At 35.9% G+C, this 27,995-nt stretch overlaps 12 protein-coding genes across 12 annotated transcripts; 8 read left to right on the plus strand and 4 right to left on the minus strand. All coding sequences in view use genetic code 12, as the record gives it.

Moving 5' to 3' along the window:
• Positions 1-144: 144 nt before the first annotated feature.
• CD36_12940 (redox regulator, putative) lies at positions 145-2,157 on the plus strand (the record flags this gene model as incomplete). The annotated part of the gene is made up of 1 exon (XM_002417888.1): positions 145-2,157. The coding sequence occupies one exon, from the start codon at positions 145-147 to the stop codon at positions 2,155-2,157; it is 2,013 nt and encodes a 670-aa protein (XP_002417933.1).
• A 33-nt stretch (positions 2,158-2,190) lies between these two features.
• Positions 2,191-3,822, minus strand: CD36_12950 (conserved hypothetical protein; the record flags this gene model as incomplete). Its single annotated transcript, XM_002417889.1, has 1 exon — positions 2,191-3,822. The coding sequence occupies one exon, from the start codon at positions 3,820-3,822 to the stop codon at positions 2,191-2,193; it is 1,632 nt and encodes a 543-aa protein (XP_002417934.1).
• A 672-nt stretch (positions 3,823-4,494) lies between these two features.
• Positions 4,495-6,513, minus strand: CD36_12960 (urea (active) transporter, putative; the record flags this gene model as incomplete). The annotated part of the gene is made up of 1 exon (XM_002417890.1): positions 4,495-6,513. One exon carries the CDS (start codon positions 6,511-6,513, stop codon positions 4,495-4,497), a length of 2,019 nt encoding a protein of 672 aa, XP_002417935.1.
• A 762-nt stretch (positions 6,514-7,275) lies between these two features.
• Positions 7,276-7,884, plus strand: CD36_12970 (conserved hypothetical protein; the record flags this gene model as incomplete). Its single annotated transcript, XM_002417891.1, has 1 exon — positions 7,276-7,884. One exon carries the CDS (start codon positions 7,276-7,278, stop codon positions 7,882-7,884), a length of 609 nt encoding a protein of 202 aa, XP_002417936.1.
• A 2-nt stretch (positions 7,885-7,886) lies between these two features.
• Positions 7,887-10,322, minus strand: CD36_12980 (deubiquitinating enzyme 5, putative; the record flags this gene model as incomplete). Its single annotated transcript, XM_002417892.1, has 1 exon — positions 7,887-10,322. One exon carries the CDS (start codon positions 10,320-10,322, stop codon positions 7,887-7,889), a length of 2,436 nt encoding a protein of 811 aa, XP_002417937.1.
• Positions 10,323-11,044: 722 nt separating this feature from the next.
• Positions 11,045-12,247, plus strand: CD36_12990 (mitogen-activated protein kinase (MAP kinase), putative; the record flags this gene model as incomplete). The annotated part of the gene is made up of 2 exons (XM_002417893.1): positions 11,045-11,326; positions 11,405-12,247. The coding sequence occupies 2 exons, from the start codon at positions 11,045-11,047 to the stop codon at positions 12,245-12,247; spliced, it is 1,125 nt and encodes a 374-aa protein (XP_002417938.1).
• A 397-nt stretch (positions 12,248-12,644) lies between these two features.
• Positions 12,645-13,052, plus strand: CD36_13000 (conserved hypothetical protein; the record flags this gene model as incomplete). Its single annotated transcript, XM_002417894.1, has 1 exon — positions 12,645-13,052. The coding sequence occupies one exon, from the start codon at positions 12,645-12,647 to the stop codon at positions 13,050-13,052; it is 408 nt and encodes a 135-aa protein (XP_002417939.1).
• Positions 13,053-13,359: 307 nt separating this feature from the next.
• Positions 13,360-14,367, plus strand: CD36_13010 (conserved hypothetical protein; the record flags this gene model as incomplete). The annotated part of the gene is made up of 1 exon (XM_002417895.1): positions 13,360-14,367. One exon carries the CDS (start codon positions 13,360-13,362, stop codon positions 14,365-14,367), a length of 1,008 nt encoding a protein of 335 aa, XP_002417940.1.
• Positions 14,368-14,768: 401 nt separating this feature from the next.
• CD36_13020 (beta-adaptin (clathrin assembly protein complex 2 large beta chain), putative) lies at positions 14,769-16,841 on the plus strand (the record flags this gene model as incomplete). The annotated part of the gene is made up of 1 exon (XM_002417896.1): positions 14,769-16,841. The coding sequence occupies one exon, from the start codon at positions 14,769-14,771 to the stop codon at positions 16,839-16,841; it is 2,073 nt and encodes a 690-aa protein (XP_002417941.1).
• A 1-nt stretch (position 16,842) lies between these two features.
• Positions 16,843-20,214, minus strand: CD36_13030 (conserved hypothetical protein; the record flags this gene model as incomplete). Its single annotated transcript, XM_002417897.1, has 1 exon — positions 16,843-20,214. One exon carries the CDS (start codon positions 20,212-20,214, stop codon positions 16,843-16,845), a length of 3,372 nt encoding a protein of 1,123 aa, XP_002417942.1.
• A 410-nt stretch (positions 20,215-20,624) lies between these two features.
• CD36_13040 (exo-1,3-beta-glucanase, putative) lies at positions 20,625-22,133 on the plus strand (the record flags this gene model as incomplete). The annotated part of the gene is made up of 1 exon (XM_002417898.1): positions 20,625-22,133. One exon carries the CDS (start codon positions 20,625-20,627, stop codon positions 22,131-22,133), a length of 1,509 nt encoding a protein of 502 aa, XP_002417943.1.
• A 404-nt stretch (positions 22,134-22,537) lies between these two features.
• CD36_13050 (U3 small nucleolar RNA-associated protein 10 (U3 snoRNA-associated protein 10), putative) lies at positions 22,538-27,994 on the plus strand (the record flags this gene model as incomplete). Its single annotated transcript, XM_002417899.1, has 1 exon — positions 22,538-27,994. The coding sequence occupies one exon, from the start codon at positions 22,538-22,540 to the stop codon at positions 27,992-27,994; it is 5,457 nt and encodes a 1,818-aa protein (XP_002417944.1).
• Between the last annotated feature and the right edge of the window lies 1 nt (position 27,995).

Here is a 27,995-nt window from a genome sequence, read left to right on the forward strand (position 1 = left end):
TGGAACATCTTACACACAACCTTAAAAAAACAGGAAAAAAAAAAAAAAAAAACAAAAAAACTACACACCCAAATTATATTTCCAGTCGTTCCATTGCCTCCTGTCAAATATTACTTAAAGAAAAAGACAACAACCACACTTGACATGTCGGAAACAGATCATTCAGAAACTAGTGAATCCACTATTGAGCCATTCCAATTTGAAAAAGTTATGGAAAACTTGGAATCTGGAGCTCAGGACGCGTTACAGTCCAAGGATTTCTTATCTTATAGTACATTATTGGATATTTATTTAAGCGATCCAACAAAATATTCCAATGAAGAAAAAGAGCAATTACTAGGTCATATATTGACTATTCTTTCGGATAACAAACTGTTAACATATGAAATAGGTTGGGATTTGCCACAATTATTGATATTGTATGTTGATTCCGATTTTGAATTCCATGGCCCTATTAGAGACTCCCCTGGAGTATATAAAATTTTAAAAATTTTTGAAAATTTGGCAATTAATGGTAATCACAAGGAATTATTTTTGAAAAGCTGTGAATTGTTAAACAATTTGGAATTATCTCAAGATGAAGACATTGAATTATTAAAACGTGAAAATTTCTTTGAAATCAAATTGTATTGTGTATTTGAATTAATTGATGCCTGCTTGAAGAAAATCCATACGTTGTATCCATCAAGGTTTTTGGCCATGACAGTCAGCTCTTTCAATAATCTTATGTTCAAATTAACAAAACAACATGGTAGTTTAGGGAATTACCATTTTGTCATGAAAAGAGTTTATAGTTTCTGCAGAAACTATATTAGCCCACCATTACCCAGCAATGCTAAGGAAATGCCTCAAGAGGAGTTGGACAAGATTGTTAAAGATGAAGAATACTTACAAAGAAGATTATTGACTGGGTTTCTTACTCAGGTGATATATATGGCTAATATAAATGGAACTGAAGGTTACTCAATTGACCATTTCAGTTGGTTACAACATCAATCCAAATCAAAAATCAAATTTGAATTTGAAATAGATAGTGCATTCTGTGATCGATTTGTCGAATTGGCATCTTCATTCGATATCGACTTGTTGAAATGTTTTCAGAACTTCATTACCGACTCCCATAAATTATTAATTGGCATAGAATACAAAAATAAAACCAAATCGGACGATGAAATAATTGAAATTATTTTTGAAAGAGTTGTTGTAGATTACCAGAAGAATATTTTAACCAGTATTGTCAACGGTGATGCTAAAGCTATTCAGGATTCGATTATTGGTGAGTTGATTTTATTCACTCATGCGATAGCAGGAAAGAAATGTTTTACCAAACCAACAATGTCAATCCATGATTCGTTAGTGATGACTTTACGTTTGATCATTCCTCAAATGGTAAACCCAAAATTCATCAACTATGGTAACCATGATATAGTTGTGTTTTGGGTATGGTTTGCATTATATCAACAACAAATTATCAATTCAAAAAATTTGCAATTGGAGATCTCTTATATTCCTAAAGTTTTATTGACAACATTTTTCCAATGCTTGTTATTTATTATTATTAAATCTGACGGGAGACCAAATTTCAAGTACATGCTATTGACATTATTGACAAAATTGTTGACATTATCGCCTGATACTGGGTATGAATTCATTAAGGACTCACTAAATAATTGTCCTTACGAATCGGTGTATCCTTCTTTAATTGGAGTATATAAACAATTGTTGTTGAATGAAAGGTCTGATGTAAATAGTATTGAATTGGAGAAGTTGAATCTCTCTTCTACTTCTTCTTCTTCTTCAACAACAAATGGCCCACCAAAATTGCCACCAAGAAATGGGGTCAAGAGAAAGCATTATTCGTTGACTAATGAATCTTTAAATGATTTGGTAGATTTGATCAGTGCTTCACTGAAAAATGCATTCATCGAAGATAATACAAAGATTGATCCAACTAAATTATCGACTATTGCCGCATACTTGAATCTATTAGTGGCTATAAAGAAAGACCCAGTAATCATTGAAAATAAGGAAAAGCTAAACATTTTGATTTCATCAATCGAAAACAAGATCAAGAGTGTTAAAAAGTCAACACAAAATCAATTCGAATTAAATGCTGCTGGTATGCTTGAGCTTACAATTGAAAGATTCAATGAATAATATATATGTAGCTACGTATTTATGTATTACCACCTACCTTTTCTTTTTCTTGTTGGAATTCCTATCGTCTACTAATGGTCCCCAATAAACAAAGAATCCTTCTTTCGTTGATGATATTTCCTCTTCCATTTGTAACTCTTGGTCATCAATAAACGGATCCTCAAAATCGTATTTTCCAACTTTTCTAATCATTTTCACTTCATGTTGACGGTATAATTGTTCTTCAGTTAATTCTTTCCCTTTCTGTTGTTGATTCAGTGACACCCCACTACTTCCATTGACCCCTGAAGCCAGCTTTGATTGTTGTGTTTGTTGAGATGGTAAAGGTGAAGGAGGTGGTTGGTTTTCCACGATTTCTATAATGTCATCATCGTCCTCATTATCGTCATCGTCTTCATCATCAATCATATCATCGATTACATCAATAGCTGATTTTGATTTAGGATGCATTATTCCCCATCCATATTTTTCTTCAGCAAGCTTGAGAACATTCACTATCACTTCAGCTTTACCAGGTTGTGGGTCTTTAGGATTCAATAATGGAATATTTAATGCAATTATCGGTGGTTCTGGTTTCTCCTTCTCCTTCTCCTTCTCCTTTTCTTTTAGTGTTGGTCTTTCTTCTTTCTTGGAAACTGGAGTGTCCTCTTGCTTTGTTTCTTTAGTGCCTTCTATTTTTTTGTCCTTGTTATTTCTTTGTGCAGTCTGCTTGTCATCGGTTTTAGACGTTTCTGGTTCGGAATCATTATTCAATAAATCTATTACTGTTGGTGCAGATAGTTTAACAGCAGCTGGAGAATCGTTTTTATCAGTTATGGCACCTAAGTTTGACAGCTGCTTCGAAGCAGTTTTATCTGCCTTTTTGTCTAGCGAAGGTGACTTTTGTAGACCAGCCGATGTAATCGAAGAAGGTTTCTGGGCAATTTTTACTTGACTAGCAGAATTATCCTGTTTTTCAGGACTTTTCTTTTTGGTAGTCGCTGTAGTTGTTGCTGTCGTGGAGGAAGATACAGCTTGACGTTTTTTGGGATCAAACAATTTAATATTTGCTCTCTTTCTTTTGGATGTGCTCGCATTGGAGTTACCAGAATTATTGTTTTCTGAAATTGGTGTGGGCACAGGTCCAGGTATTGGTTCATCATCAATATTAATAATAGATGTGATTGATGTTTTGCTTGGTGAAGTTTGATTCGTGATGGGGTTCAAATGAAAATTGGTTTGAAATTTTTTAACCTGGTCAATTGAAATAGTAGTTTTCGTTGGCGGAGTATTCCCCTTTTGAATATTTGGTTTGATTGCCTTGTACTGTTTTGAAGATGTTGTTGATTTGGTTGCAGGTGGTGAAACTCGCTTCGAAACTGGTTTTGATTTTGGTTCTGGTTTAGGTATTTGCAATGAACCTAACTCTGCTTCTCCAGAAGATGTAGACTCTTGAGAATCATCGATTACTATCACTTCACTCTCCACGGGTCCAGCATTAAAGGATGTTTGAAATTTGGAAACCATTTCCAGAATGGGTATTGCTTTTCGATCATTATGAACAGTATTCTTTGACGACGTTGATGATGATGTCAGTTTCTGTGCTTGCCCGGGAAGTTGTGATGAAGGCGTAGAACTTGAATCTAATAAAGATGATATGGAAATGTTATTCTTACCAGAAGCCATTAGTTAAATTCAATATTCAAATTTGGGATTGATTTATGCTTCAAAATTTGAAATGTTGCAAAGTTTTTAGTTGTTTATGTATGTGAATTAACTTGCTTTACTAACAATTTTATTTCTATGTGTATATATTTTTTTTTTGTTGTTGTTGTTGTTTGGCTGTTGGATTATTTCGTTTGAGCGTCAATAATTTGTTCATATTTTTCCCTTTTTAATTAAGTCAATTGTTAAAATTTGGTTTATAAAATTTCTCACTCTCACAAATTATTATGTTTTTTCATATTGCTTAACTATGACCATTTAATTTTTCTTTTTTTTTTTTTTTTTTTTTTTTTACCTCTCTCTCTTTTTGTGTTGTTGCGTACCAAATTGGGATTGTGTTGCACATTGTTCTCTCTCTCTAACTTACCTTTACATATAGCCTGCACATAGTCAAGTAGTTTAGGTTGATTGATAGATTCTGGGTGCGTGTATCAACAACAGAAAAAAAAAAGAAGAATCAATTGGCGACAATTTGATACAGAAACAGAAATTAACATCTATACCCCAACTCACAAATGTTGTTGTCCATAGACCCCCCCTCAATTACCCTCCCTCCAATATAGAGCTCTCACACTTTAATGTAGCACAACGTATATAGATATATAAACACATAAAGGACAGTTTTATAAAGCCCTATGTTCTTTTAATATAGTCATTATAGACACCTCTAAACACTCTAGCAGCTGAATGCCTTCCAGTATAAAAAGGGGCCAATCCAATCACAATTAATGTGGTATATAACCAAATCAATCCAACAGTCACATAACCCTTAAAGTAAGCACCAGTAAATATCCAGTCTTGATATAACGACATTGGCCAGATTACCCAAGTAATGAGTAGAACAAATATTGAAGCACCAGTTGCGATCTTTATCCAAAAATCTAGCTCTTTATCGGTCAATTGAGAAGTCAACTTTTGTTGGTATTGCTCCAAGCTAGACGCTTCATCAGATTCAAAAAAGATGTCAACTTGAGCCTGTTTCTCTTTGTTCAAATAATCTTCCTTATTCTTAGTTCCATTATTCGGACTACTACCTTCTTCTTCCTCAATTAACAAATCAGCAGTTTTCAATTTATCCCAATCAAACTCTTCAGGTTTAATTAGCGATATAGTAATACTCAATATTCCTGGCAACATCATACTTGTCAAGGAACCATATAATGCTGGTAATTGACCACCTGTCGATTCAATTGTGATCTCGCCATAAAAGTGATACGCTGTGGAAACCCAGACAACCAAACCGGCTACAAACCCAACAAGAGGAGAAATAAGAGCAGCCCAGTACGTCTGTCCATTCCAAGTAACTGTAAATATCAATGGAAGAATACCAGGACAGATCATCATTGGCGTGAAATACCCAAACCATGTCATGCGTACACCCACATAATGTAACATAACACTAAAACCAGCAATACCGAATCCAAACACAACACAAGTGATATGCGAAACTTTAATCATGGACTTGTTTTGCGCATTGGGATTCATGTATCTCTTGTAAATATCAAAGGAAACAATCGACGACACAGAAACCATTTGAGCGGAAACAGTTGACGTGACTGCTAAATACAAAATCAATAATAATGCCCCTAAACCTCCGTTCCCCAAAATTGCTTTCAACACAAAAGGCAAAACAAATCCAGAATCAATTTCTTCCTGGGCCATCTTTCGAGGATAGGTTGGAAATGATGGATCACTCTCGAGAAAATGCAGAGCTCCACCAATAATAACACCAATTGGCCACACATTGGAAAATATTAAAAATGCCGTTAAAAGATAAGCTGGAACTGTAGCTCTAGGACTGGCTGAAAATGTTTTCTGCCAAAATGAAGAGTCCATAACCGTCAATCCAAAATTACAAATAGTTAAAATTAAACCAAACACCACTGACCCCTGTGACTTTCCTGTGAGAATTGCCCCATTATAATTTCCTTCAATGTATTTAGTAGTGCTCACCTCGACTATCTTATCATATAATCCGTTAAGTCCACCCACCTGTTCTGATGTCAAAACAGCAGTATTTATATAACACAAAACAATGAGCAATACTGTGGTGTGGACAAAATCTGTAAGGAAAGTTGCTTTCAACCCACCAACCACAGTATACAATAAAACACCAAATGGAATCAACATTGTAGATGCAACAATATGAAGATTGCCAGCAATAATAGAAATGTTTGCAGCACATGCTAATATCATGGACAGACAAGAACAAATATTACAAATCAAAGATAACACCAAGTAAAGTAAATGTGCCGCATTGCCGTATCGTAATTGAACAGCTTCTAATGAAGTATGTGCTGTAGGAATTTTCTTTTTAGCATGGATCCCAAGAACACTCATAACAGCAATTTGCACTGCCAATCCGGCACCAAAATAAAACCCTGCTTGAATACCATAGTTATAAGTCATCAGTGTCACCAATAAAAACTCAGTAGCCCACGACCAGCTTGAGTATACTGCTGATGCCGAAAGAAAAGTGCCCACTGAACGATTTGCAACAGAAAATGTTTCGGTACTATTTGCGTTCTCGTGGAGGTATTTTTGTAACAAAAATGTAGTTAATATCATGCCACCTGCAAATACTGCACCAACACCAACTAATACTCCATAACCAGCTGCTTGGTTTAACAAATGAACAGTATCCTCCACCATAGTTCTCAGACAGATTGTAAAGTAGTTTAGAAAAGCAATGAATTTAGATGTGACAATGAAAAATAATCGCCATCAAGGAACGTCAAGCGCAGAACACCACCTTTTTAAATAATTTATGAAATACTCCCTAAATGGTCAATTGGTATTCAAATTATGGAATATATCTTAACTAGCAGTAACAAGTGTAATAATAACAAACTCGTACCAAGTAAATTATAACAATAGATGAACATATCTGTCATGTGAATAATCCATAGTTTCCAACTGTGGCGACATATCACCAATTTCCATTAATGATGCCATAGCCAACTGGTCCAACATTCCACATCTTTCAAATACAACCCACCATCAAATCTGATTGACAAACCATTGTTTCCTTCAATGTGGCAAAGATCAAAGAGAGTGATTCTGTTGGTTTTGGTAGTCGCACCAAAGAAGATTTGAATCGCTAGGTTCTTATTCTCTCTTTTGGGGCGGTAGTTGTTCGTGTAGTTGTCATAATTAAATCAATATCATCATATAGTCTTTACAAACTATATTGAAGTTTTTAAGATAGAAAAAAATCTATTCTTCCACTTTACAGGCCAGCATTTACATTTTAGTATTAAGTATCTTTTGACCAATTACCGAAGTAACCACAAGATTCCTGTATATAAGTTTTCGAAATCTGTTTTGATATACTAACAAAAAAACGAAGCCAAACAAATCAAAGAAAACTGGTTGACTTAAAGGCCAAGTGTCACATACCAGTTTTTGTTAAAAATGTCACAAATTGTTCCTGAGATTTATGTACCGCCGCTTCGATTCAGTATGGTTCAACCCAGCCTATATCGAGGCGCATACCCACGAGAAGTGAATTTCAAGTTTCTTGAAACTTTACAATTGAAAACAATCATATCTTTAACTCCCAACCCAATCACCAAAGAGACGGATCCTGAACTATACAATTTTGCCAAAGAGAATCAAATTCAACTAATTCATCTAGAATGTGCACAATCAGGTAAAGGTAAAAAAAGAGGGGTGCCCTTAGATTACGAAATAGCAATACAAGGATTACAGTATATTATTCATAATCAATATCAGCCAGTTTATGTTCATTGTTACAATGGAGGACAGGTAACGAGTTTAATGGTTGCATGCTTGCGGAAACTACAATTTTGGTCAGCAATTTCCATTTTCAATGAGTTTATTAATTTTACAACAAACATCACCGTTAATGATAGAAGTTTTGTCGATGGATTCCACGGCGAAATACACATAAATCATGACGACAAAGTCGACTGGCTATGGGTTGGAGTAAGTAAACATGTGGTGGGACACCACCCTAAGTTTCAATTTATTGACAAAAACAAATCTATGAATTCTATTTAATATTATATTCTCTGAAAGAATAAACAATAGGCATTTTTATTCAATACATCATTTGGTGACTTGTTGAAAGTAACTCTAGAATCATCAAAGTAACACCAGTTTCTAGTCTTCTTTGAATCACCACTCTTGTAGACATAAGCAGTATAGTGTCCAGTCGTCAAATTACCGTAATGATTAGCCACACCAAACAATTTATATTTAAATGGTGGCACTTGACTCCTAACTGGGAAAGTACTTAAAATCTCTTTTTCCTTTTCTATGGACATTGAGTTGTTGCCATTAATTGTAGACCCAACATCTGGCCAATAAGGAGTCATGTCCAATTCTTTATCCACAGGATAAGTCACGAAAGTTTCCAATTTATGAAAACCGCCAGTAGTTGTCATTTTGAACCTCTTGAAATTTATTATCAATACTTGGGGTAGTCTAGTTATAGCTATTTTCTTTGTCAGTTTGGTGAATCTTTTGCAATTGGGGCAATACCACTTGTTATTATCGTCAAGTAACTCAGTTGTCACAAATTCCTGAAGGCATTCATCCAAAGAAACTTTCATCAGTTTATTTAATTTTTCTGGGATGGGTAGTGAAAGGATCGAAAACGCATTATACGTAGTTGACGTAAATCCACATTCTAAACATTTCAATTGCGATAAATATTGCCCTTGGAAATAATCAACAATAATAGAGAAATTTAGTTTGAGATATCGCTCCCATTCTATAGTGGAAGCTAACCGAACAGGCAATATTTCTCTGTTTTTTTCCTGCTCAGGGGTTAATTCAGTGATCATCTTTCTTTCTTGAGGATCAGCTATAGACACTTGATTAAGATCTTCATGAAGTGCATCCAAAAGAAAATTCAAGAATTCAATACAGTCTTGTTGATCGAAGGAAGCAAACTGTCGAGATGGTGATAACGATCCCATTATTTTCTTAAACTTAGAAGGGCTGAATGAGCGTCCATTGTTGTTGAGCATACTCAATATTAATTCGACAAAACTGGTTGTTAACATTCCCTTTGTCCCTAATTTGTTGTTCACATTTATATGGCGTTTGTAAGAATTATCTGAAAACGATTCAGTTATTGTTGGGAAAAAAAATGACGTAAGCTGTGGAGTTGCCGCCAAACATTGGATAACACAGTTCATATAGCATGAATTCCCCAAATTGACCAAACCAGTGGCATACAGTTCAAGAAATTGTGACTTTTTGGAAGAAATAGTAATATCTTTGGAAGTAACATTGTTTGGTAACTTCCCATTTGATGGCAATGACTGCGAGGGAGGTGCTGGTGAATTGGGTATGGATGAAGTTGGAGTTAAGGGTAATTCAACTTTGGATGATGAATATACCGTAGCAGGACTCTTTGGTGGCAAATGATCAAATTGCTCAATTTTCCTTTGAACTGGCTTAATATAAGCACTACTGCTTCCATTCACAATTTTGATTTCTGACGGCAGGCTTTCTTTTGAATTCGAAAGGTAATCACTAAATGAAGTCAAGTAACGAGTTTCTTCATTTGAGCTATCACAATTTTTCGTTGAGGTAGTCTCCAAATAATCCGCACCAAGAGTATGATACCAATTTAAAATTCCACCAGAAAGAAACAGCGGAGCTATCTTTAATCTCGAGCTGATGTATTTGTTATTCATCAATATTCCTATCAAAGAAATGAATGGATTTTCGTTTTCTAATACATCTATTATTCCATAAAGTCTTTCTTTGGAAGTCGAACCATAGTTATAATTATACACGATAATGAAATCAAATTTGTTCCTATCCAAAAACATCTGAAACTCTTTCTCTGACAAAGATTTTCTCAACACTTCTTCCAAATCAGAATCTGTCGCAGATTGTGGTAATGATTCAATCTGTCGTGGTTCTATATTTATCAAATTTTCAAACTTGATATGATTGTGTAAATAATCCTTCTTTAGTCTGTAGTCTATTAACAATACATGTTTTTCGCAAAGTGTAGTTTCAAGTTCAGCAGGGGTTATCCATTCATGATATATCAATTCCTTCTTAGTTGTAGTCGATGTATGTATTTTTTCTCCACTCAAAGATTTGAATCGATTGATAAGGGGGTCATCATCTTTATCATCATCGTCATTCTTAAAATACCCTAACACCATTTTAAAGTTGCTTGCCTTCTTTCGGATTGATTGTTGTATTCCATTGTATATGTCAGCAGTTTTGGGACTTGATTTAGTTTTCATAACGGCGATCAATTGAATAATGATCATATACAGTACGTATGCCACCTCGTAATCACAGTACCCTATAGATTCTAAATTATTTACTTCTTTGTCAAATAGTTTTAGTAGATCAAGCTGAACGTTGAACAAAGATTTGAAACTCTCATGATTCTTTTTAAGTAATTCAACCAATGTTTTTGAAATGTGATCTAGTTCTGAAGTCAGCCTTACTAAATCTTTCATCTTCAAAGACCAGATGTTCGTGTGGGTGGTAATTGAGTTTAGGATCAGAAAGTGTACGAAATAATCGCCATCATCATATTTTTAATCGGTGCGGGTAGGTTTTGTTTTGTGCAGGTTTTTTTTTTTTTTTTATTTTCTATGGTTGTATTTCCTGCGAATATGACTAGCAGCATTACCGCCTCGTCGCCGTAAAACTAAGAATTCTGAAAATTGAAAAACAATCATGTGTACTTTTAAAATAGAGCCTTTAAGGAAGATAGATGCTAAGCTATACGTAAGAAAACAAAGCTCAAAATAAAGCTAAATTGGTAGTGATACTTATTGACATATGATGCTAGGTAACTGCTGTATCAGGGGTTTCACAAGCATTCGGAGATACCAACAACTCCCCTTCCCTTAACTAAAAGATATATACAATAGAGAGAATGGACCATGACAGCTCAAACAAAAGATTTTGTTTTCGTGACATTTTTTTGGCATTATTAAAAAAGTGCCTTTCATCTTAACCGTGGTATACAATTTGGTGCATGTTTTTAAATGTAGGTTTAGTATTATAATTGTGTTGTCTCTAGAGCGCTTAATCTTTTGGATTTTTGATATGTTTTAACCTTTTTCTTTTTTTCTTGTTGTACGTGCTAGTATCGTAATCCTCTCATATCCATATCAATTTGACAACTTTGCAGCCGCCAAGCGAAATCCATCAATTACACTATCAACAAGAAATGGCTACGCTCAAAAACAAAAACAATAATCTTAAGGCATGCTCGACATACACTGACAATGAAAACCACTTTTTGGTCGATTCGAGGTACGAAATTGTGCGAGTGTTGGGGAAAGGATCGTATGGAGTCGTTTGCTCAGCTATTGATACAAAAAGTTCAGTCTCAGCGATGGAGCACAAGATTGCCATAAAGAAAGTAACAAAGATCTTCAACAAGGACATCCTTTTAATTCGAGCAATACGAGAACTCAAGTTTATGATGTTTTTCAGAGGCCACAAGAATGTACGTACTCGGAACTTTAGACTTTGAAACTTTGTTTTACAATTGTTTTTTTTTTTTTTTACTAACATATCTTGTCAGATTGCAACTTTGCTTGACTTGGATGTTGTATATGTAAAACCTTATGAGGGTTTGTATTGTTTTCAAGAGCTAGCCGATTTAGATTTAGCCCGTGTTTTGTATTCAAATGTCCAATTTTCAGAATTTCACATTCAAAGCTTTATGTACCAAATCCTTTGCGGGCTCAAGTACATCCACTCAGCTGATGTAATACACCGGGACCTAAAGCCTGGGAATATATTGGTCACCACTCAAGGGACGTTGAAAATATGCGATTTTGGCTTAGCACGAGGAATCAATCCCGTATATTTTAGAAACCGCTCAGCTGTAATCACAAACTACGTTGCAACACGCTGGTACAGAGCTCCTGAATTAATAATGTCTACTAAAAACTACACAAAAGCGGTTGATGTCTGGGCTGTGGGCTGTATTCTTGGTGAGTTGTTTGGAAGAAGACCTTTATTTCCTGGTAAAAACCTGCATGAGCAAATTCATGAACTATTCAAGATAATAGGAAATCCTCCAATTGAAACAATCAAAAAATATAACTGGAAGGTAGAAGGACTACTTTGGGTAAAGTATAGACCGGTCAAGTGGAAGAGTTTGTATCCGTTTGCTCCTTCAAATGCATTAGAGTTGTTAGATAGTCTTCTACAATGGGATTACAAAGCAAGATTAGAAGTTGAACAAATACTAGAACAAGACTTTTTCAAAAATTTGCGGAACGTTCACGAAGAACCATTGAGCAAGGCAATTTTTGACTTTAGTTTTGAGGAGAAAGGAAAGAGTATCCCACAATTGAAAGAGATACTTGAAACGGAAGTAAGAGTATTCAAAGAGATTTCTAAAACGGGAATAGAGTGAGGAGTTTATCGGGTTACTACGTTCTACATTTCTTGTGGGGCAAATTTTTAAAGGGAAAAATCAAAAAAAAAGTGACAAAAATGACATACAACCACAAACCCCAGTTCAATCAGGAACACAAAAGAGTTCAAAAGTGGTTATGATTTCACATGAAAAAAAAAAAGAAGGAAGAGAGAAAGAATACTACCGATCTCCGAGCTTTATAGTGATGATATAGTGACACAAGGAGCGAGACTGATAACGAACGATGTCCCGAGGAATAAACAAGCACTTTGCTCATAAAAAAAGTATATAAAGCTTAGTTGATTTGACAGATTTAGGAGTTGAGATGTTGAAATCCTTATACATCAAGCAAGGTTAAATTTTCTAGTTCCAACAGATAGTTCAGTTCATAAACATGCCAGTCGAAACCCACCCAGATTTTCAAGTTGTTAAGTTAGTTGTCAACGTTAAAGGAAAAGAACCATTTGATGTTCCAGTCAGAGGAGCTGACAGCATTACTGTCACAATTCCAGGTGGTGTAAAGTACCACATGACCATGCATTTTCAAGTTAAGAACAAGAAATATGAAAACCTCCGTTACGTTCAGGTAGCTAAAAAAGCAGGTATCACCATTAGAACCAGAGAATTAGAAATTGGTACATATGAACCATCAGAAGATACTGTTTACACTAAAGACTTCCCAGAAGATGAAACTCCAGGCTCTTGGTTGGCAAGAGGGATTTACTCTTGTAATTCCACATACTATGCTGGTGAAGAGAAATTGTTTTCCAATGACTGGAATCTTGAAATAGTTGCAAAGTAATAAATAGTGTAGTTCCTTTCTTCAATACAGATATATTTATATGGCAAAAAGACCAAGAAACCTAAAATTGCAAGATCATTTCCATTGTTTGGATTGGTACTTGCAGGGGATGTGTATTGTTGGTAGTCTAGTAGGCCAGAAATAAGAAATGCTGACTATTTCCAATTCTAGTGGTGTGAGTGAGGAAGTGCGAACGAGCTTAGTGCTCTGGTCTGAGGCAGTGTTAGGAAAGTGTGCGATAAAGCTGCACTTCACATTTTTCCTTCTATGTTCCCACTAGCAACAAAGGTACACCAATTGTGAAAATATGAGTATTCGTCCTGCCACCCACGCAGGTTCGTGGTATAGCAACAATCCTGCAAAATTAAGGAACCAGCTTGATCAGTTTTTTGCCAAGGCAAGATCATTGAAAACACCTCTTAGTGGTGAAGATGCCAGCAACGGCATTGATGGCGCAAGGATAATCATAGGACCACATGCTGGATATACATACTCTGGTGAAAGATTGGCCGAATCATTTAATGCTTGGGATACCTCAAAAGTTAAAAGAGTGTTTTTATTAGGTCCTTCTCATCACGTTTACTTCAAAAACAATGCATTACTCTCCCCCTTTGAATACTACGAGACACCGTTTGGCAACATTCCAGTGGATGTTTCTACCATTAAAGATTTATTAGACCAGAAATGCAAACATGGGCCTGTTTTCAAGTACATGTCTGAAGAAATCGATGAAGATGAACATTCTTTTGAAATGCATGCACCGTTTATCTATTACAAGGGCGAAACAGCGGTTCATGGTGTACCAAAAATTGTCCCAATATTAATAAGCGGAATGGATAGTAAATTACAAGATGGTATAGTGAACTCTTTGCTTCCATATTTGGAAAATGAAGAAAATCATTTTATAATTAGTTCTGATTTTTGCCATTGGGGTTCAAGATTTGGCTATACAAAGTACTTGTTGTCTGGAGAAACTACTTTGGATACGTTGAGTGATAATATCACATCGTTGGGAAGTTTACATCAGCCAAAGGGGTTAGAGATTTACAAATCAATTGAATTACTAGATAAAATTGCTCTTCAAATTGCTACAAATGGTTCCTCTGCCAGCTGGACTAAATATATCGATATCTCAGGTAACACTATTTGTGGACAAAAGCCAATTCTAATTGTGCTTAAATTATTGGAAAAGTACAATAACCGTCTGTTACTTCATGGAAATACATTCAATTGGATTGACTATTCTCAAAGCAACCCGGTACAAAGAACGAGTGAAAGCAGCGTTTCCTACGCATCTGGGTATGTTAGATTATAAATTGGCTAGAAGGGTAATCAGCGCTGTACTTGTTTCCAGTTCCATTTTTTTTTTTTTCTTTTCCTCTTTTGATTATTATTACTTGCTACATCTGAATAGGTTTTTGTTGATTTGGGTTATACAGTTTTGATAGGTTAATGTGTGGTTTTAGATAAGTAGTTTCTTTTTAAATGGGTATCGTTTTTCCTTATATTCTTTGCTAATCGCGTTTATTCCTGCCCTGTGTTATCTCTCAAGTGAAGCTACGTTGAAACTTGTATCCTTCCTTTTTTTTTTTCCGTCGTTTCACAAATCAAATCAAATTTGGTCCTCCTTTGTTTTTTTTTTTTTTTTTTTTCAAGACTAAACTGAACAAAACTCTGACATCGTCTACCTTCTTCCTTCCAATTAATATTCGAAAGATGAGTGACGGGAAATTATTCACCAGATCCAAAACTACCGAATTACGTACTGAGCTTGAACAGGCATTCAAGAAATCAAGACCTATCGTCAGGGTTAAAGTAGTTCTCAAAAAAGTTTTGGCAAACATAATTCTAAATAACCATGAAGTCACAAACTTAATGAAGGACATTATCCCACTTATGAAAATTGATGATTTAGAGATTAGAAAACTATGCTGCGAGTATATATCTACGTATGCTATGACAAATCCAGATGCCGAAGATGCAATACCCTTCTTTTCCCGGTTTCACAGTGATCCAAACCCATTGCTACGCGTCCTATCGTTAAAGACTATGGTGTCTATAAATCGGAAAGAGTTTTTGAATTTATCTATTACTTCATGCAGAAGACTGTTCTCTGATAAAGATCCGGACGTCAGAAAATCGGCAGCATATGCAGCTGGCCAAATTTTTCAACACGATCCCGTTCGAGCCGAAAGAGAAGGCTTAATAGAATTGCTTAATCAATCGTTATATGATGAAAACTCGTCAGTAATTTCAAGTGCATTGGCATCATTGGGATCTGTGATTGAAAATAGCAAGACATTGAATTTGAAAATAGATAAAAACCATGCGTTCACATTAATAAAGTTGCTACGTGTAACAAACGAGTGGCAACAAACTTACATTTTGAATGCGTTAATGTCATACACACCACAGAATGAGGACGAAGCTTTGAATTTGATCGAAGCAGTCTTACCTTCCTTGCAGCACGAAAATTCCTCAGTTGTGATGAATGCAATTAAAGTGGTGATATACTATTGCAATTATGCAAGAAACCCAGAGTTACGTTTACCAGTATTACCCAAGAGATTGGGAACATCGCTTGTTTCCTTATTGTCAAAACCAGCTGAAACTCAATTTCTTGTTTTACGTAATGTAATATTGTTATTATTAGGCAGAAAGGAGTTTGTTCATTTTGACGTGGAAATGTTCTATTGCCGGTTTGATGATCCAATATACGTAAAGGATACCAAGCTTGAGATTATTTATTTATTGGCAAATGAATCCAATGTTGGCCTGGTTTTGCGTGAGCTTGAGGAATATGCCACTGAGGTTGATGTTTCTATGGCAAGAAAGGCAATCAGAGCATTTGGGAATCTTGCAGTCAAATTGGAAAATGCGGCCGAACAGTGTGTTGAAGTAATTTGTGACTTGGTATCTAACGGAATATCGTATATTGTCCAAGAATCTGCAATTGTAATAAAGAATATACTACGTAAGTATCCTGGAAGATTTGAATTTGCGATTAGCGAATTGATAAATCACTATAAGCTAATTGATGAACCAGATGCAAAAACGGCATTTGTGTGGATTTTGGGACAATACTGCCAAAATATCAAAGAATCGAAAACTATTTTGGAAGACTTTATCACTTCGTTTAAAGATGATCCACTAGATGTACAGTATGCTACCTTAACAGCAGTTGCAAAATACTACTTAAAATTCCCGGAACAGGGAGAGTCGGTAATATTACAAGTCTTGAAATGGGCAACAGAAGAGGTTGATAATCCTGATATCAGAGATCGTGGTTACATTTATTGGAGATTGTTGTCTTCCGAACATGCCAGTGGGCCGAACGGAGAGTTTCAATCAAATACAAAGAAAATTATATTAAATGACAATCCTGTAATAACCTCCGAGAATGATAATATCAATCCTGACATTTTAGAGGAATTGGAGTTAAATATAGGGACGTTGGCTTCAATTTACTTAAAACCAGTACAGACGGTGTTTCGATTATCAAAGCACAAGGAGCTTCCGTATAGTCCTGCTCTTCAAAGAAGGAATCTGTATCATTCAGGACTGGCCACGTCACAGCCCCAAAGTCGAAACCTGAAGGAACATTCTCCAGGAGCAGGTGTAGGAGTTTCAAGACGGATGTCCTATAGAAGAACTAATAGTGATAATGGAAGCCAGCGAAGCACTCACTTTGACGAAACTCAAAATACACAACAACATATACCAAGAGAAAATTTAGCACAAAAGTTTTCTCGTAAGGCATCGTTTATTACAAGTAGAATCAAAAGCTAAACTAAGTATGTGTACGTAGAACATTCAAAATCTGAACATTTGGCGAAAATCGAACAGTTGCATCCGCATACATTATAGTCTCTGTTTCCAATTCTGGAATACCAGGTTCTGGACCTGTTGGTAACTCATCTTTGAGCAGAGATAGATCCATTCCTAGAAATGATGCCAAAATCAACAACGCAGCCGGCCGTGACAGAACCCTCATTTGCTCCTTGCACGCACTAGAAACCACACATAAAGGACACCCCCATACACACTTGCACTTTCTAACTCGCGTAAACGTGGCCTTGATCACTTCATCTATGCATTCAAAACATTTGTAGGATAAACCAGTTCCACATGGCCCTCCTTTGGTGTCATAAAATACCAATCTTGCCGGTCTTACTCTGCGACTTTGCCTTGTTGAAAACTCTTTTGCTGGTGATTTACATTCAGTTGACAATTCTGTGTCACCAACGTCTCTACCATTTTCTGAACATCCATTGATATACACAGGTAGCATGTTCATTATAGCATGAGAAGCTGCGTGAATTCCACCAGCAGGCGAAAGCTTCTTTTCCTTTACAATTTCTATAGCCCCCTGAGGCACATTCAACCAGAAACCTTTCGAAAAAGCTATAACTGGAGGGTTTTTCACTTCAACAACTTCTAATATTTCCTCACGCCTATTCACTTTAAAGAATCCAAACACCTTCATGGTGATTTTCACTTTCCCTGAGAAAACTGGAATATCCAATGCTTTAGTTGCATCTATTGGATAAAGTGGTTTCACAACCTCCACTTCTTCTGGATCAATATCAGTATAATCTCTCTGCAGCGTTGTCCAATCAACATTGACTCTTTCCACTTTTGCATAAAATTCTTTGTCGTTAAACTCTTTGATAAGATAGGGTTGCCCCTGATGAAGAAATATTCCGCCCTCATATAAGGTAAATGTGGTTCTCAGAAACTCGATTTCCTCAATGACAATGTTTCTGTTGTTGGTGATATCAACAACGGCAAATGCAGGTTCTTCAACCGCCCGTATCAGTACAATTTTATGTGGCTTTGGATAATACTTTGGATTAGTTTTGAATTTCCCATCAATATCCAAAATCAAATTAGTTTTCAAAATATCTTCAAAGTCCTTGTTAGAACCGCCAGGCATAAGCCATTTTTTGTCATCTAATTCAATAGGTTCTTCATACGCGGCACATTGCAAATGTCTTTCTAGAATCATTTTACCGCATTCCATATCTCTGATCCCCAGGACACATAAATCCTCATAATTGTTCCCCAATAACTCATGTGGGTTTTCTAAATAATATTGGTCTATTGGATTTTTCCCTGGAACAAATATCGCCAAACTGCCATTTGCGTTTTTTCTTCGGCCAGCTCTTCCAAACTGCTGATGTAGGTTCAGTTTCAGCATAGGAAATCCACAAGTGATGACCACATCCAAATGAGACAAATCAATGCCCAATTCCAAAGCATTTGTTGCCACAATAGCTCGAAGCTGCCCATTAAACATTTTCTGTTCAATGATCCTTCTATCAGTCTTACTATACCCTCCTCTGTAAGCCATAATATCACTCTGAGTTATTCCAGAGTTCTTAAATGAATTTTGCAACAAATGACGCACCTCTTTCATCAACATTTCACACACAACTCTTATAGGGCAAAAGACTATTATTTTTAAACTGTCATTCGCAGTTACCAAGTTTACTAGCAACTTGGCCAGCTCGGAAATCATGCCTACTCGAGGAATATATTTATCAGTTATATCTTTCTTCTGGCCACGTTGGTTCATCAATGGTGGCGGGTTCCAAACTATCAACTTTTTTTCGCAACATGGACTACCATCCTTGTCCACATGAACTATCGAATCATTTTCTGGCAATGAGCATACAGTTTTAAAGTGAGACACAGGGTTTTGGATTGTGGCAGAACATGAAATGTATTGAATAGAATCGTCTCTCAGTAGCAAATCTTTTATCCTTGATAATCGTCCCATAACAAAACCAACATTGACCCCAAAAGTGCCTTTATATACATGCAATTCGTCCATAACAACAAATTTCAAGGCACTAAGAAATTCTTTCCAGTTGTTAAAGCTATGGTTAGGAAGAATGGACGCATGTATTGTATCGGGATTGGTAAAGATTATATCGGACTCCTTAGAGATTTTGTCTCTTTCTTTGAAAGGTGTATCTCCATCATATGTGTTGACGATAATTGGACGACTTGAGGTGGTTGGCAAGTGCGTTAAAAATTCTCGAAAATGTCTTATCTGGTCTTGAGCTAAAGCCTTTGTAGGGAAAATGAAAAAGGCGGTACTGTGTCTTCCCTTCAATCCACTAGCAATATCCCATAAAATTGAATTCAAAACAGGAATCTGATAAATTAAAGATTTCCCAGATGCTGTCAGAGTGCTTACTATAACATGAGACTTGTTTTCAGGACTCAATAATGTTTCCAAAGCAATTGCCTGGTGTGAATACAACCCATCCTCTAAAGAAATGTTTTTAGTTTTGAGTAATACGTCTTTGAGATCCGGGTGCACATACAGAGAAGTCTCAGTTGTTAGTTTCCTAAGATCTGCAGGACGGTTCATGTTTAGTAACTGTGTTGAAGCTATTTGGTTGCAGTAAAACTTTGAATTTTCTAGTATTTCAATCATTTCGCCTGTAGACAAAGTATGCCCCGAATCTGGAGTAACGCTTTTCCTTTCTCGCAATGCTTCCACCATATCTTGTAGATCAGGCTCCTGGGGAATCAACACAGCTGCTTTCTTCAAGAGATTCTTTTTCGCTAATTCTTGGTTTTCGTATCTGCCAACAAATCTTTCCAACAACTGAGCGAATTTGTCATTTCTACTTCTTATCATGCTACTCAATTGTGATTGACTTAAAGGTTGCAACTGAAATCTGTTATCGTCCAAGAAAAGCCTGCTTCTTTGATCAGATTTGTAATCTCCTGAATCATTTTTTAACCTTTTTCTATTATTAGACTTCCTCATTTTCCCTATTCCATGCACTTTGGCATCTTGAAAGGAGAAAATTAATATTTGCTTTGAATGACGCGTCTGTTCATCATATTTATCTGCAATGGGGGTTTGATGATATCCAGTATGGTCCACTTTCACCTCCTCAATAAAGGACAACATTACTTGGTTTTCATCAACATAATCATAAAATATTTCATCTTCGGGAAATAGGTATTTAATAACGGCTAGGTCTAAGGGAGTTATGGAGTTATTTAATTTCTGCAATAGTTCTAATGACGGGATGACACCACGTGAGTGAGATGACAAAAAAGTCAAATGAGTGTTGATCTCTTGAAAAATCTTAATACAGCGTTGGAAAAAAGGAATCCAAGGAGTTGAATTACTCATGATTGAGGGGCAAAATCCATTGACAATGAACAAATAGTGGCCTACTTGATTTTCTTAATTTTCTTAATTTGATTTGATTTGGCTTGTATTTTTTTTCTTTTGTGTGAAGCTTCTTTTGTTGTGAATAAATTAGTCTCGGTTTCTCTTTGTGATTGAATTGTTTGAATTTTAATCATTTTCTAACCGCAGCAACTTAGCAACTATTAAATTGCAGAATGCCGATATTCAAAGAAAAAAAGGGAGAGGGTATAAATACCGTGAATGATCCCGCAAAACCCTTATCATTGCTATTTTAAAATTGGTTTCTTCTTTTACTTCATTCACTCAGTCAGTGTGCAATAACCATTACATTGGATAACATTTCCGTTTTTTTTTTGCTTAAATCTTTTACCGAACTCTATTGCTAAACAATGCAAGCAGCTTTTTCTAAATTGAAACTTAAAAATAAAGCTTCGGATATCCCTGAAGCGGATCTGGCAAGCACTTCAGGTAAACCACCATCGGCTAAACAAATTTACCAGTCACGACAAAATTATGGTGTAAATTTTGGAGCTTGTTTTGTTTTAGAAAAATGGATCTACCACGAATTGTTTTCGGAAACTGATGGTGATGCTGAATTGGATGCAGTTCTGTCTTTATTCAAAAAACTTGGTGAGGATGATACTAGATCCAAATTCGAAAACCATTGGAAAGGCTATGTGAACGATGATGATTGGAAATGGCTTGCAGAGCACCATGTGAACTCAATTCGTTTACCGGTAGGTTATTGGGAAGTGGATGGTGGTGCTTACACATCAGGCACCAATTTTGACAAGTACAAAGGTGTTTACAAGAATGCATGGAAGATTATTAAAGAGAATTTTATTCAAAAGGCATCGGATAATAAGATTTCGGTTTTGATTGATATTCATGGTCTACCAGGAGGTGCAAACAACTCGGGTCATTCAGGTGAGTCTGGCGCTGGGGGGGAATTTTGGAAGGACGAGAAAAAACAACTTGCTATGGCTAAAATGATGGGGTGGATTGTTAGCGACTTGAAATCGTTTGATAATATTGCTGGTATTCAAATAGTCAACGAAGCCGAATTTGCAGATCCACCTAAGAAACAGTCAACTTACTACAGTGCTTGTATTACTGAAATAAGAAAGAGCGATAAGCTGATCCCTGTCGTAATTTCTGATGGTTGGTGGGCCGATCAATGGGTTAAGTGGGTTCAAGAAAAGCAGGGCTCGGATGGATACATTGGTGTTGTTTTGGACGAACACGTTTATAGATGCTTCTCAGACGACGATAAGAAAAAGAAGCCTCAGCAGATTATTGATGATTTACAAGGAGATGTGTTAACCAACTTGAACGACAACGGAAAAGGAGTTGATATCATTGTTGGTGAGTACTCGTGTGTTTTAGATCAGCAATCCTGGGATAATGACAAGAATGCCAATAGAGACGAATTAGTTAAACAATTTGGTCAGCGTCAATGTGAAGAGTTTGCACAAAAGGCTTCTGGATCTTATTTCTGGACGTTCAAGTTCCAGTCTGGTAATGGAGGTGAATGGGATTTCAAAACAATGACCGATAAGGGGGCTTTAATTCCACCATCAATTCCAAGCAATCAACCCCTGCAAGATAAGCTTGAGGAAGCTTTAAATAATGCTTATAATGGTCACGTGGACTTCTGGAAGAATGAACATCCTGATGGCAAATTTGAACATGAAAATTTCAAAGAGGGATTCTCTATTGCTTGGAAAGATGCGGATGCATTTGCACAATTCAATGGTTCCATAATAGGAAGAAAGGAAGCCTGGAAAAGATCAAGATTACAAGAGTTTGTGTCAAGCAAAGGGAAACTGGATTTCCTTTGGGAATGGGAGCAAGGTTTTGATCAAGGTTTAGAGGGATTTTACTCCGCATCAACATAAATTATGGTTTGTACTTCTAGGTAGAGTTGGTTTTATATACATGTCTAAATTTTTTTTATAATATATAACAAAGCAGTTTCTATTTAAATGCTAGGCTACCCCAAACTTTTTGATGAGCATTTATAGTTCCTGGATAATTATTCAAACTCCCCAACCAGTGAAACCCAACAACACTTCTGATTTCATCTAACACATCAACAAACTTGGTTTATATTCCATTTTTGTGTAATGCAATTTTTTTTTCTCTCCTTTCCAGTATTCTTTGTTAACATCATCTCATCACTAAGATTATACGGTAACAAGAAAGAAAAAAAAAAAAAAAAAAAAAAAAAAGTGAAAAAAAAAAAGCCCTCTTCTTGCATCTTATATTCTACAATCAAACAATCCAGCAGTGAACAAACACCATGTCTAGTTTAGCTTCACAGTTACAGTCAATTAATGAGAAGACTGCTTCTGTTGCATTGGATAGAAAGCAACGTTCAAAGATACATTCACGATCATTGATATTTGAGCCAAAACAAGCAGCAACACAGGACTATGAATATGTTTATGAAATTGCTACAGAAGGTCTCGATGACTTGTGTGAATTAGACTCTAGATTTAATAAATTCAAACTGACTTTGTTTTCTGAAACTTCTGTCAATTTGGATAGAAATTTACAAACCAAAGATGTTGTTAGTCAATTGGATAAGAATATTGATGCGTTCTTGACATTAGTGGGTCCTTATTATGGGTTGACATCATCCTTAAAAGCAGTTGAATGGCTTGTTAGAAGATTTCACGCAAACATACATAATGCTGAGCTAATGATTTTAACTGCATTGCCATATTTTCAACAGCCAGTATTTGTGAAGGTATTGAATGTGATTCCAAAACAAAGCTTGCCACAAATATTTGAATGGCTTGTGGGTTATAAAGATCAATTGAAAACCCCGCCATCATCGTCCATCCTCAAGGCTTTTCGCAATGACTTTCATTTTTTCAACTTTTACAGTAAGTTTTTGAACGACCAAATCAGAAATCATACAGTTTATAAAGAGCAATTGGTTTTCTATTTATCTAATACAGTTCAGCTTTTGGCATCTTTTTCCAAGAACATTGAAGAGTTGAATGAAAACCATATTCCTGTGGTTCTTGAGACTACTGCTTTAATGTTATCACCACAACAAAAACCCAAATACTCCTCGTCTATCAACTCAGACTTAAAATTGACATCATATTCGATCATTTCAGTGCTTAGCTCGATTTTCCCATTTTCTCATGATATATTGAAGTCGTTAACCGTGAGCATATTAGAAGATGAAGATGCTTTGAAAGAATTCACCAAACCAACCTTAATTGTTTTATCTCAACTATGGAAACATTTTCAAGGAGAATTGAAAGTTATGCAGGTTTTCAAGAATTTTAAGATTGGCCAACACGAGTTGGAAGTTTTGGATGAATTAAAGAGCGAAAACTACAAATTGGCTACGTTCATCATGTTGATTTTCATCTCAACTTTCCCTTCTAATGAATCGTACAAGTTGTTGCCTTTCGTCGATTTGTCAAATAAGTTATTTTTTGAAACTACAACAAAGTTGGTTTTGCAAAATTCGGCCACACACGAAGATTCAATTAGATCCAACTTGACCAAGATTGCCCAATCCTTAATTAAATTGGATCCTAAGTTGTTCCAAACAACTCTTGAAAGTGAGAACTGGAAAATAGACGAGTTAGAATTGAAGCTCATGTCTGTACTTATCGAAAACAAGAATGACGAAGCTGAGTTTGATGCTGGCGATGAGGATAATGCAGTTGAGGATATTGAAATTGTAAGTGCTACTGATTTTACTAAATTGCAATCAACAGCAAAGAGCTATTTCAATACGGAATACGATGAAGAATTTAACTTGATATTGAAAGAATTGAAAAGTGTTTTGTCTGAATCTGATGCTAAACTACATGTTTCTGTCATATTGTCGTTTTTGCAAAAGGTATTTACATCACCAGTGGTGGCATTGACATTTGTTTTCCGAGTTGCATTAACCCCTGCTGTTCCGTTGTCTATCAGATTATCGGCCATTAAGATTATTAGAATTAAAATTAGGAATGCTGCAAATGGCACAACTGACTTTTACTTGCTAATTCCATTTATATTGTTAGCAATGTTTGATAACTCAAAGTTGATTAGATCAGGATTTGCTCAAATTTTACGATTAATTATTGAAATCAAAACTAAGCTTGCCACGGGGGCTACTTTATTTTTGGAAAAGGAAATTTATGGGTCTGTTTCTGACAAGAAATACCCAACTCCTCAGGACGCCTTGTTTCTTTGCAGTTTGTTGAGTGAAGACAATGTTAAGGATATTGTATTAGATCCATCGAGAGTTACTAATGTTTTATTTGACAGTATCTTTAAAGCAAAGAATGGAAAAGCTAAACCAGGTAAGTACTTCAGATTGTTTATTTTTACTCAGTGGTCGTTAGGCTCGTTGCCAATTGTTTTAAAAGCAAACGCTTGGAAAATTGTGGCACAAGTTAACAAAACAGGAACTGATGATAGGTTTTTTTTCTTGGATGGAGACGTTGAAGGTTATTTTAACAAGCGTAATGTTTGGATTGATCAAGCATCCATTGCTGGTATTTCATTCTTTGATAATGTCGAAGTGTCAATTGTTGGTTTAGTTGGTGGTGTTACTTCAAATGATAAGAATAGTAACATAGAGAGTGAATGGTTGTGTAAAGCATTGCAAAATGCATCTGGAAATTTACAGATGACAGCTAATGATCGTGTTCTTGACACTTTTGAGGCATTCAAACCAATTGAGGCAAGATTGAAAATTGTCAATAAATTGGTAGATATCTTGATCAATGATGATATTGTTGATTTTGATCCAATGGCGACATTACAAGAATTAAATATTGATCGCAATTTGTTTTTACAGGCATTGACGAGTGTACAAATTGGTGATCAAATTCCAGAGCAGGGTATTGCTAAAAGAAGAAGAAGGTCTTCAAATTCTACCAAACAAGCCATGGTGAGAGATGAAATTAACAATATGGCATCTGGGCATTTGAAGAAGCTCACATTTTTGTTGGAAGTATTGGAATCTAGTCTTCGAAAGAAAAGAAATGTTGCTGGCCCTGATTTGTTAAAAGTACTATTCAAAATTTTGACTGACTTGGAGTACTTGGGGAACGATGGTAACTTGCCTGTTCTTTATGCTCAAGAAACATTAGCATCATGTATGCTTTTGAGTATTGTTAATTTAAAATCATCTTCTAAAGAAGTCAAGTTTGATTCTAATTCGATTAGAGCAGATTTAATTGTTAACTCCATTAGAGCATCGCCATCACCACAAGTTCAAAACAGATTATTGTTGGTTATAGCAGAGTTAGCAACTTTGGCTCCAGAAGTAATCTTGCATTCGGTGATGCCAATTTTTACATTTATGGGTGCTCATACCATTAGACAAGATGATGAATTTTCTAGTTCTGCATTGCAACAAACGGTTGCAAAAGTCATTCCTGCATTGGCTTGCAATGGGTTATCTCCTGTTAATAATGAAATTGAGTTTTTATTGGCTAGTTTTGCCACTGCATTCCCACATGTTCCAAGACATCGTCGTGTGAAGTTGTTTGTATCCTTGACTAAAACTTTGGGCTGTGCTTCCTCTATGCATTTAATTTTGTTTTTGATGGGTCAACAATATGCCAACAATGTTCATAAAAATAAAAATGGAGACTCACAGTCGGTTGTTGAGTTTGTACAAGGTTATATGAAGGCGTTTTCCGCTGAAGAACAGCTTGAGGGAGTTGTTGCATTCACTAAATTGTGGAATGATATCCCTCAAAATCAACTTGAACCTGGCTCAGAAGAGTTTGAAGCTTTGAATAATCGTCCAGTTTTCGGTACCACAATCGTAACATTGGGTGAACCTGGTTTGGCAGTGTTGAGGGACGATTTGTTGCAGTTTTTAGTTGAGGTTTTGAATTCAGAGAATAAACATGAGCTTTCTTCATTGAAAACAAAAATGGCTTTGGTTTTCATTGATGAAGAAGATAACGAGGCCGTTGAAAAAGAACTGGTTTTAGGTAAGTTCAGAGAAGCTACTTCGTTTACCTTGGCTAGTTTGGATACTTTTACAAACTCCCATCCTGACTTCAAGTTATGTTCTACATTGTATGAATTATTGGGCAATTTATTAGACTTGTTACCTTTGAATTATTTCATTGATTCAATTGTCACTTCATTGGATGTTGATACATTGTCTGACTCCTTGTCGATAAAAGTTGCTAGAAACTATGCTGTCTTAGCAAGCAGAAAATTTGAAACCGAATTGAATGTTGCCCATTGCGACCAAGTTGTTATTGAATCCGTAATTAACAATTTGTTGCCAGTATTGATTAAAGGTATCAAGAAAAATATTGATGTCGAGTTGCAACAGGCTTACTTGGATACCTTTTCCACCATTGTTAATAAGTTTGGAGCATCAAGTACTGAGTTTACCCTGGGTGAAGTTTCCAAAGTTCTTATTGAATCTTTGGGTATTGTTACTACAGACCGTGGTTTATTGAATGAACAACCAGAAGTCATTATTGCTTCCATAAACGCTATCACGAGCATTGTTGATATTTTGGGAGTTAAGACACTTGGTTTGTTTCCTAAAGTTGTGCCCCCTGCCCTTAAAATTTGGGAATCAACTAACTCATTGGAAGACAAGGAAAGTGCTAAATTGTTGCAAGGTTCAGTGTTGGCTTTATTCTCATGTTATATAAAAAAGATTCCTGCGTTTATGTCAACTACTTTAGAAGCTGTTTTGGTTACTATTTTGTCTAGTGATTTGATTGATAACCAAATTAGATCTAGTGTTTTGGATTTGATTGTTGACCATATGGACTTGGCTCAAGTTTTGAAATCGTTATGTAACGTTTGGCTTGTCAAGAAGTTTTACACGAATGACAATTCAGGAAACATTGGTTTATTTTTAAAGACTTTACAAGCTACAATAGACAAAATGGAGAAGAAGCAGGCCACGACTCAGGCAACATTATTTATGAGATGGCTTATCAGTGCCTTTGAATTCAGACAGTATTCTGAAGATGATGATAATAAGTTTGACAACAACACAATTCATAGATTAGAAAGCTCTTTCCATGGGTGTGCCATAGCTTTTGTTATGAAATTGAACGATAAAAGCTTCAGACCATTGTTTGCAAACTTGGTGAGATGGGCTGTTGATGGCGAAGGCGCCACGTTGAAAACTAATGAAGTCTCTAGGTTGTTGGCATTTTTCCGTTTCTTCAACAAATTGCAAGATGAATTGAAGAGTATTATTACGTCCTATTTCTCATACTTGTTAGATCCAACGTCGGCGTTATTAAAGAGATTTAGCGAAGGTAGTCTTGTTGCAACCAATTTGAGAAGAATAGTTTTGATTGGGTTAACTTCTTCGTTTAAATATGATCAAGACGACTACTGGTCACAACAAGGAAGATTCGACAGCATTTGTTCTCCATTATTAAGCCAATTATCCAACATTGAAGATTCCATTGGTAAATACTTGGTTAAATCAATTAGCACATTTGTCACTGATGTTTCCTCGGACGAATACAATGAAACGTTGGTACACGAATTGATCAAGTACATTTCCAATGCTAATGAAAACTCTGCGGCTACCAAGATCTGGAGTATTCGTACATTGAAAACGATTTTCCAGAAGATGGGAGAACAGTGGTTGTCTTACTTGCCAACGTTGGTTCCATATATTGCAGAATTATTAGAGGATGACGATGAAGAAGTCGAAATGGAAGTTAGACGTGGTTTGGTTAGAGTTATTGAAAATGTTTTGGGTGAGCCATTAGATAGATACTTGAGTTAAA

Source organism: Candida dubliniensis, chromosome 1, assembly GCF_000026945.1.
Source record: "Candida dubliniensis CD36 chromosome 1, complete sequence".
In the NCBI taxonomy this organism is placed as follows: domain Eukaryota; kingdom Fungi; phylum Ascomycota; class Pichiomycetes; order Serinales; family Debaryomycetaceae; genus Candida; species Candida dubliniensis.